General features: G+C 37.0%; 1 protein-coding gene across 4 annotated transcripts; it reads left to right on the top strand.

The window, feature by feature from the left end:
• Positions 1 to 20: 20 nt before the first annotated feature.
• On the top strand, positions 21 to 7,275 carry AAH (allantoate amidohydrolase). Of its 4 annotated transcripts, none has more exons than XM_082886059.1 (12): positions 21 to 402; positions 1,353 to 1,441; positions 1,770 to 1,873; positions 2,090 to 2,174; positions 2,285 to 2,401; positions 3,350 to 3,459; positions 3,543 to 3,648; positions 3,996 to 4,082; positions 5,407 to 5,637; positions 6,290 to 6,415; positions 6,496 to 6,657; positions 6,887 to 7,275. In XM_082886059.1, exons 1-12 carry the CDS (start codon positions 261 to 263, stop codon positions 7,007 to 7,009), a joined length of 1,482 nt encoding a protein of 493 aa, XP_082742185.1. In that variant the 5' UTR covers positions 21 to 260; the 3' UTR covers positions 7,010 to 7,275. The 4 variants fall into 4 exon arrangements, 2 of the variants coding, with proteins under 2 accessions (XP_082742185.1, XP_082742186.1); XR_014339348.1 differs by having other exon boundaries at positions 120 to 402; positions 6,290 to 6,410; XR_014339349.1 differs by having other exon boundaries at positions 129 to 402; positions 1,362 to 1,441; positions 6,290 to 6,410.
• The last annotated feature ends 3,320 nt before the right edge of the window (positions 7,276 to 10,595 follow it).

The following is a 10,595-nucleotide window of genomic DNA, read 5'->3' on the forward strand; positions in this document are numbered from 1 at the left end:
TTTAACTAAAATTTGCTTTCATCCTCCATGATTTGAGGGCCCAAATGGTGGGGCCCACAGTCAACCTTTGTTACGTCACGAGCCAGTCAGCCACAACAATACAGTACAAACCGGTGTGCGCATCCATCAAGAAGAGGCAAAGGCAAAGCCCATAACTACATACTTGAAGTTGAGAGAGAGAGAGAGGCGGGTGCTCGAGGGAGTTCCGTGGCTTGCTTTGCTTTGCTTTGCTTTGCTTGAAGTTGCAGAGCCTCGCAGCCATGGCCTCTCCTCCTCATTCCTCTTCTCCAAACAGAACCTTATCCATAACCCATTTCACCATCTCACACCACTCTTCAATATTCTCTCTCCTTTTGGTTCTTTATCTGCTACCACCCCTTTCTTCTGCCCACCTCTATGCTGGTAATTTCATTCTCGTCTCCTTTTTTTAAATTTTAATGTTGTTTTGAATCTGAAGTTGTCAAATTCAAAGAGTAAGATACCATATTAGCTTTTATTTATTTATTTCTCTATATTTTATGTTCCATTCAAATTCTATATAAAATGCATAGTTATGGTTGAAATTGATTTTGGTTACAGACTTTTATAGTTTTTGGCTATGGACCTTTGAAGGAGCAATAAATTATCAAATAAAAGTTGATTAGGTCCTATTATAGTCTTTGGTTATGACTAAAATGGTCTTTCTGTTATGCCCTACTCCTAAAGTGGTGTTAGTTACACGGCTATGATCAATAGCTCAAATTTATTTTTCTAAATCCAACATCTGAAAGTGATAGTGTATATGATATACAACTTTTTTTTCAGGGTGTGTATAGTAATTTTGTTGCTGTTTCTTTGAGTATTGTTAGCTGTTGGATTGTTGCTGGTTTTGTTGTTACTTATGATTAATGGTTTTTTATTGGGCAAATTACAAACACCCCCTCGAGATTTGGTGAAAATACAGATTCCCCTGAGGTTTGAGAAATTACATCTCGTCCCTGAGGTTTATATTTTCATAACAAATTGTCCCCTGAGGTTTTTATTTTCATACAGATTCCGCCCTAATTTGTTATGCAAATTTGACCATCAGGGGCAATTTGTAATTTCTCAAATCTCAGGGGAATCTGTATTTTCAACAAACTTTGAGAGGGGTGTTTGTAATTTGCCCTTTTTTATTTGATGCGAGTTAAATTAGTCATATTCTTTAAGTCTTACTGTTATTTGATGCGAGTTAAATTAGTCATATTCTTTAAGTCTTACTGATGCCAAGACAAATAGGGGAGTAATTTAAGTCTATCTTGTTATCTATATCATTTTTTTTTTTTTGTTTGTTACTTTTTAATTTCTTTAAAGAAACCATTTGAATTGACAAGGTGTTGAAGATGCAAAAGGGGTTAAGAATGATCTGTTTCTAGAAGTTTTAAGGGATGAGGCAGTGGCAAGACTTAATGAGCTTGGAAAGGTACAAAACTGAACTTCAATATCTTATATACTAAATCTTCAACCTTTGTTGCTTTTGTTCTTACATTTATTTAGTAGTCTTATCATAGTTTCAAAATCCATGCTTTGGCATTATGTGTGTTCGTTCCAAATGATGCTACAAGGAAAAAAAGAATCAAGCATCGAATCTGTTCACTTATGAACAAACATTTAAAATACTTATTAAATTTTGTGTAATTTGACAAGTTGCTGATGCTGATGGGAATCTCTGGATTCTTGTCATCCATGTTATAGCACTAATTTTTTATTTTTTTTTCTGCATATGTTAATATTGTTATCTAATCTGATAGGTGAGTGATGCTGATGGCTATCTTGAGAGGACATACTTGAGCCCAGCTTCGATCATAGCAGGAAATATTATCCGTAGCTGGATGGAGGAAGCTGGTTTGCGAACGTGAGCTTCCTAACTGTTGTCTTAGATTGTGTTTGGAATATTTATGAAGGGAAAGGAAAAAGGGAAGGGAAAAGTTGAAAAAAGATTTGTTTATATTTCATAAACTTTTCCCATCGTTTTTTTCCTTTCACAAACCTATCCCCAATTCCTTGATCCAAACACAATCTTATAGTGTTCACCAAAAACTTAATTAATAATACTATTGTTGATATCCAGGTGGGTGGACCAAATGGGCAATGTGCATGGTCGAGTTGACGGGATGAACTCAAGTGCAAAATCTTTGTTAATTGGTTCTCATTTGGTGCAGAAATTTATTTCTCTTAAGTTTATTATGTTATTTTTCCATACAATCTATTTATTACAAGTATCATACATCACAACTTGTTCCTGACCGTGCTCTGATTTTGCCAGGATACTGTGATTGATGCTGGAATATTTGATGGTGCACTTGGTATAATTTCGGCATTATCTGCGCTGAAGGTTTTGAATATCAACGGGCAATTGAAAAAACTGAAGCGGCCAGTTGAGGTAGTCAAATACCAGTACTAGCTTCATCATCGTATTACTTGGAGACACACTTCTTGAACATAGCTTCTAATGATGGCAATACTGTTGTTATGCCATTTTTTAATTTCTAAGAATTTTAAGAATGAATATATCCGTCTTACATATCAATGTTTCCCCAAGGTTATGTATAGAATTGCTGGCAGCTTGTGATTAGCAATGATGTAAAAATAATAACAATAATAATAATAATCGCGCTAACTATTATTACTCACCTACACTATGTTACCTAGAACGTGAATCGTTCAGTTATGTGGAATGGGAACGGGAACAGGAACATGAACATGGTATGCTACATGCTCTAAAATGTGGTATGATAGGGGTAGACTTGTATATATTACATTTAAGAATGTAAGATGCTTCTAGAGTAATTTTTTTTAACTATTAGGCATTCAATAAAATATATATATAGTTTCTGATATTTTTGTCTTGTCAAAACTTAAGTCATCTTAGATTTTAGTTTATTATATTTGATTTTTTTTCCCTCCTAATGTGGCATTTGAAGAAATATATTGAAAATTTTTTGAGATTGTTTCGAATCGCTAAATTTACTGTTTTGGAATGAGAGTGTATCATGTTTTGGAACGTGCGTACCAATATATAACTCATTAGGATATTAGTGTTTTCTGGTAACACAGCACCTACATGTGCCACCCAAAACAATTGTACTCAAAATTGATTTTTTTCCTTTCTTCGTACTCAAAATTGATTTTTTTTTTTTTTCCTTTCTTCTTTTTCTTCCGCCCCCCCCCCCCCCCCCAACTTTTTTTTTTTTTTTTTTTTTCTGCATTGGTTTACAAAGTAGACGTTCTTGGATAACCCTAAAATTTAAAACTGGAATTAGATGGGGGTGGTTGTGACATTTAGCTAGGACCTATAACATCATGTTTACACTGCTTTTGAACCTTGCAGGTGATTGCCTTTAGTGACGAGGAGGGAGTGAGATTTCAATCTACTTTCTTAGGAAGTGCTGCTATTGCCGGTTTTTTACCAGTTTCAGCATTGCAAATACGGGATAAAAGGTTTCTATGATGTACTCGAAAGTTATACTAATTGGTTGTAACACTGCTTGTTCGAAGTAAACTGACAAGTAGACTTTGTTCAGTGGTGTGACAGTGCAAAATGTTCTAAAAGAGAACTCTATAGAAATTTCCGAGGAAAGCTTCTTTGAGCTAAAGTATGATCCGGAGTCTATTTGGGGTTATATTGAGGTATTGCAGCCCATGTTGTATATCCTGTGGTTATTCAGTTACACAACTTTCTCTGTTTGGTTTCAATTTGGGAATGTGTTGAAAAAATTTCCAAAAAAATTAATCACTAGTTTGGTGGAAAAAAAAATGAAAATATCTCAATCACTCGTCATTTTCATATGTTTTTCTCTTTTAAGCGTGAAAACATATTTTTGGTATTTATTTTTGTCAAACCTGTTTGTATATTTTTTTAAAATTCAGAAAATAGATTCTGAAAACAAAACCAAACAGAGTGGTGAAAATGAAACCAAACAAAAACTTTTTGCTGTGAATTCTTATCTTGTTGCTCTCTTAATTTCTTGTTTCAGCTTCATATTGAACAAGGACCTGTGCTAGAGTCAGTTGGCCTTCCTCTTGGTGTGGTGAAAGGCATTGCTGGGCAGACGAGGTTAAAGGTATTTGATACAATTACAGCACATAGATTAAAATATTCTTCTTTATGTTGTGTTTGGTTGGGAGATTTGGTAAGGGATTTGGAAAAGGAAAAGGAAAAGGAAAAGGTAGGTGAAATTTGAATAAAATATACTTATATTTTACCTAGTTTCGCATACACCTTTTTCCTTTCCATTTTCCTTTCCCTTTCCAAATCCCTCCCCAAATCCCCCAACCAAACACAGGCTTAAGTGTTTCTATTTGAATGAATTGAGTCCGCCTGATTTTCTACTGTCATTCCCTGTTTGTTGTACTTTTATTCAATACAGGAATGAACTGGGATATAATATTCATTTTGTGTGTGCTGTGACATATATTAGTTGTCTTGGGATTCTCGTAACCGGTTGCTTCAGTGCAAAACTAAGACATGGTGGACATTATTTGATCTGCCTAACTAAGGTGTCAATTTTGGGCCTCAATAATCTATTTTAGAATTCTGTGTGACCATGTCGCAATTAAAAAGCTTTTTGATGACGAGGGTAAGTCGCTGGCCGGTCATTTATTTCCATTCTTTGGGTAAGAGAGTGACTTTCCCTCAGACATCTTTGCCCTATAGGTACCAAAAATATGCAATTAAAGACAACCAGTTAAATATATTGAATAGAAGGCTCACCCTTGAATGCTCACAGGTTGAACTCAGAAGTATTATAGGCATTTACAAGCTTGTGAGATTCTTTTTTTAACTTTAGCCTCCTGTGCAATTTGTCTATGCATCCACATGGCTTGTTTATTGATCATAATCCAACATCTCTATTTGTTCTGCATCTTAGGGCCTCTAATTTATGAAATTATTTAGAAGCACTATTGCTTTTGATACCCCTTTTGATAGCCAATATGCATTTTGGTTCCTCCCTTGAAATACTATGACTATTTTTTTATTAGTAGCCTCTGAAATATTGTGTCTGATTGCCTTACTTATCTGTACCCTTTCCTTGCTCTATGAAATATCGTAGATTTTTTTTGGCATATGATTAAAAAGGCTCTGGCTCTTAGTATAGCAGAATTGCAGCGAGAATGCGTGTGTGTTCTGATAAAGTATTGCTTAGGGTTTAGGATTTAGGATATGATTGTCATTATTGTTTTGGCAAGCATATATGTAAGTTTCCTATTATGTGAAAGATCATTCTCCATGTATAGTATTTTAGTTTTGGATGGGTATCTATTTCTAATTCTTTTGGTCAATAGTATTTTGTAGCTCCCATGATACCTGTCCCTTTTAAACCATGCTAGCACATTTTAAGCCAAACCTTGGTTCTTTTACAAGTTTTGTATGCCCTCACTTTGCAGGTAACTGTGAGAGGCTCACAAGGACATGCCGGAACAGTCCCTATGTCTATGCGGCAAGATCCTATGGCTGCCGCCGCCGAATTAATAGTACTTTTGGAGAGCATTTGTAAACGTCCTGAGGATTTTCTATCTTACGATGATCAATGCAAAGGGTTTTCGGTGGAATCGCTTGTCTGTACTGTTGGAGAGATATCATGTTGGCCAAGTGCAAGTAATGTCATTCCTGGTGAGGCAAGTACTCAACTCTCTTGGGATAACTAAATATAACAACCATCCATTTGGTCTTGCCTATGAAACATGGACACCTATCCGGAGGTCATGTACTGCTGTTTGTGTCTGTCACGAACATGCATCACACACGTGTCAGACACACTGGAGGAATTGGACATGGTTGAGACAAACAGGGGACACATTGCGATAGACAGTGCCCCATTTCCCCACTTTTAAAATTTCACCGGAATAGCATATTCAAGGTTGTTGGATTTGATGAGAATAAATATATAATATTAAAAAAATATGACATAATAAATATATAAAATTATATGTTTTGCATGTGTCTTGTCATGGCGTGTCCTATATTTTTTAAAAATTTACGTGTTTGCTTGTCAGAAGGGTGGGCTTGGCGTAGTAGTAAAGCTACCCCTTGGTGACCTGGTGGTCACAGGGCTCGAGTCGGGGAAACAGCCTCTCCACTTGCGGGGGTAAGGCTGCGTACGTCAACCCTTTCCCAGACCCTGCTTAAACGGGAGTTTCGTGCACTGGGTACACCCCTTTTATGTTTGCTTGTCAGTGTTTGTGTCTGTGCTTCTTAGGCTTGTTGCTCCGTTCTATTAAAAGATTTGTGTACTCATCTATAGAGTGAAAACAAACCATCTCCGTGCAGGTAACCTTCACTGTAGACATGCGAACAATTGATGACATGGGACGGGAAGCTGTTATATTCGAATTATCCAACCAGATGCATCAAATATGTGATCACCGTTCTGTTTCCTGTAATATTGAACGTAAGGTGCGAGATTGCCATCTCATCTGTGCATTACTTTTCCGCCAAATGCAGTGTATGATTGACTTAAATACGGTTCATTTCAGCACGATGCCAATGCAGCGGCTTGTGATACTGGATTGAGTTCGCAGCTGAAATCTGCAGCATACTCTGGAATGAAGAGAATGGCTGGCGAGGATGTCGATGATGTGCCTGTACTGATGAGTGGAGCAGGACACGATGCAATGCCCATGGCTCATTTAACTAAGGTTTGTTCTTTTTTCACTTCAAATTCTGTCTAGGGCTGTAAAACGAATCAAACTATTTGTGTTTGGATCGTTGAAAGGTAAGCAAGTCAAGGTTGAACTCATTTTGAAACTTGTTAATTTTCAAGCCAAGCTTGACCAACTTACTGCTTGGCTAGTTTATAGTCCTAATTCTGTCTCTCTGACTTTGGTTTTCTCTCGGGAAAGTAAATATTTGCTGGGATTTGAATAGGTTGGCATGCTGTTTGTTCGCTGCCGTGGAGGCATCAGTCATTCCCCTGCAGAATATGTATCGGATGATGATGTTTGGGCTGCTGGTTTGGCAATACTTGCATTTCTGGAAACCCAAATGTAAACAGTTAGACCATAGTTGCACGGAACGGGGGTGGGAGCAGGATCAGGGACGGGGCAGCAAGGGCCTTATAGAAGAGTTTAAGGTTAGAAACGGGTAGGACGAGGCTCCCTTGGAGTTTCTGCTACTAAGAGTTAAGACACTGATCTGCTGGTTGCACATATCATTGGTTAATTGTACATCATTTTTAAGCTGACAATGATGCAAAAGTTACATGTACTTGTCAGTTGTCTTCAGTGAGTAATAATGGGGATAGTGACTTTGATCTATTTGCATTACTTTCATTATTGGGTTAAAAAAAACAGTAAAATAAAAGGCAAATGTAAAATTTGAAATCTCAACTGATTTTGTTAGCTCAGTAAAGTTCTGTGAATAATGCCACTACATTCTTTTTAATGTTTATGTAATGTGGATCACAAGGGTCACTCAAATCCTTCTCTCCTATCTAAATTCACTCACATTTCTTAGATTATATGAGAATTTTGAAATATGAAAACCTTAATCATAATTAAACACTATTGGGAGAAGATGGGTTTTTTCAAGACTGATAATTCTTGGCAAATGATGGAGATGGAAAACGTAGAAAAAAAATTTCTTCTTTTTTTCCCTCTTTCTTTTTCCGCTTGTGTTTGTTTAAGTATGAGAGCGGTGAAAAGTATAAAAAAAAATTAAATGTAATAAAAAACAAGCATAATTTTTTTTTCCTCTTCCGTAAAATATCTACTACGATATTTCACTTTAAAATTACTCACGACTTTCTCAGAAAAAAAAAAAATGGTTTAACTAAATACATTCAAAAAAAATTAAAAAAATTCCTTTGCTAACTTAATTTTATATAATTATTATTTTTATTTACAAAACTGTTGGTTTTTTGGCTTTCGAATGTTATTTTTATAATTATGAGCGTGCCAGTAAGGATCAATCAGTCTTTACAGAATTTTGATTGCTAACTAATTATCAAACGATTGTGTTATAGTTCTTTCAGCCTCAACGAAGAGGACTTTTACTGGTAGCTTGATTTAGGAGAATTTAAGCACAAGAACAATTAAATAAAGAGCAATTGAAGCATTTCATTAGTATGAAAAACTTACAATGATCCAAACTCAGCCTCGTAGAGGTTTACAGCGACAATCTACTTGAAACTACTCCTATGAATGAAGTGCAGTGCAGTGCAGGAATTTAAAGTACAAGAATGTAAAGAACAGGAAATATAAAAACTGAAACGAAATATGTAAAGTAAGACTGGTTTTTTGGATCTGAGTCTGGGGCTTTTTCCAGGGCCTTTTCTGCTATTTATACTGCTCAAAGATGACAGTCGAACTGTATTCTCAACCGTCGAACTGCTCCCCCATGATCGCTGATTATGTAGCCTCAAGATTAACTCCATTATGCCATCATTTGCAGTTAAGCTTCCCTCCTAAATTTGAATTTAAATAAGAATAACCGCTGATGCCACATCACCTTGCATCTCTTTGTTGATTCACTGCTACTCAGATCAACCAATATCAACTGCCACGTGTACGATCAAGATCGAAAACTTGAATGGTCTCCCCATATTACCCTTACTTTGCTACGCTTCAAATTGTAACTGGCTTGTACAAAATATGCAGCCAACATTACCCCCCGCACTAATATACCCAAGACTTGGTGATATTAGTGGAGCAGGTCTTTTTCCCATGTCTTAGAACGTGCATGGGTTTTGCATCTTCCCAGAAATGCAACTGTTACTTACCATATGTATTAAACTCTCGTTTAATCCTTTGAACACTTCCACCGTCTTAGCATTCGAACAGACTGATACATTTCATGGCCGAATTAATTTTTTCCTCCAACGATCGAGCACACGAAGAGTCATATGTCGATGTTGTTCCTCCTCGAAAGAACGCCCATGCATTTATTAGCCACCTTTACCCACCTTTCTATATTCAGGTCATGGATGCCTTTGCAAATTATCAACCCTTGGACTTCGAACATATTGCCCTTAATCTTTCGATCCAGAAACTCACAAATATGGACATGGGAGGTTCTTCTTCTGTCTCACCCTTGGACTACGAACAAATTGCCCTCAATCTTTTAATTCAGAATCTTTTAATTCAGAAAGTTGCAAATATGGACATGGGAAATTCTTCTTCACAATTCTCCGCATGGGACAAGGCTGCAACTTCTTTCTCTTCTGGTGCTTCCGACTGGACAAGTTGGTCAAAACCTGAGTCTTGTGATTTGAGGGAACGAATTAACCATCACTTTGTCGAATTTACTGACCCTTTGGAATTCCCTTCTTATGCACGAAGCTCGGTGGTCTATCCTTACGTATCCATTGATCATTGACGCAGTTTGGAGGAGAATCTGCTTGTGGCATGGTATACATCCTTCATGCCTACAAAGATAGTGCACGCCACCCGACGCCTAGAAGAGGCACAACGGTACAATCCATCATTCTTAGCCCAGAAGGCGAAGATTTGTTCTTCTGACTGGCTTGATTATATTAATGCCCTTGTTCCTTCTACCCTTGTTCCACTTCCTTAAATAGAAGCATCCACACCTTCTCCCCTGCCCAATTCTTGTTGGATAGAGAGATTAAGGCTTGCCCTCTCTGTAGATAAGATCTTTCTACCTTACAAGCCTCCACTTTCCCCTACTCCTGCTGAACGGAAACAAGCTCTACTTTTGCTCGTGGCTTTCTCTCATTTGCCCTTCAATGTTCTTGAGGACGAAGCTCCTCTCAAGAACCTTCGATAGGCTTGTGATATTCTGACTCGGGGTCATGTTCTCAATCCCCTTGCCTAAGTAGAACTTTACATGTTTTTGGACCAGTTTCCGTTGCTTCTCCACTAGCATCGGACCTCTATGGCCACTACACGATCCTTAGACCAACTTTCGTCCCTTCGAATTCACGCCCAGTACGAAGCAGAAAACTTCATTGAAGAATTCGATAATTTTAAGAACAAAGATTCTGCGTACTGGGATGACGTAGAGATGGACGAATTGGAACAAGGATTGAGAGAAACAGCTTTCGAAATAAAGGCTGAAGAACTCTTTTACGAAGTGAGAGCTCATCAACTCATGCAGCCAATGTTAGAAGACATAGAGGATAGAATAAAGAAAGAACAGAAATTCATTGATTATAGCTGGACTAAATTTCATGATCTTGTTATTTATTCCATTCCTTATTTTTATGAGCATGAGTTTGTGCCCAAATAGGACCATTCGATGTAACTGCTTTTACTTTAATACAAAACTTTTCTTTGTTTGATATGGTTTGATCTTGTCTTTATTTGTCTTTAAAAGCAATTTCAGGGCTTCGAACTGAACAATCTTTTCCTTCGAACCTGGATTCGATCGTTTAAAATGAATACTAACAACATGACCATGAACTTTTCCAATTTAGGGAATGTAGATTAATCAGTTCTAAATTGATCTTTTCGTTTTGAACAACAGTCCATATTTTCAAAAATACGGGAGCTCCTTTTGAGGGCTGCACTGTTTTAGTTCAAAAAGTCAACTTTTCTGAATATATATATAAACCAACTATGGGTTTCGATGTTTCGAATGCCAATTTCCCTTCCCAAGGAATTTCTAACTTTACTTC

The sequence above is a fragment of the Camellia sinensis genome, chromosome 9, assembly GCF_055761805.1.
Source record: "Camellia sinensis isolate YWXY chromosome 9, ASM5576180v1, whole genome shotgun sequence".
NCBI lineage: Eukaryota > Viridiplantae > Streptophyta > Magnoliopsida > Ericales > Theaceae > Camellia > Camellia sinensis.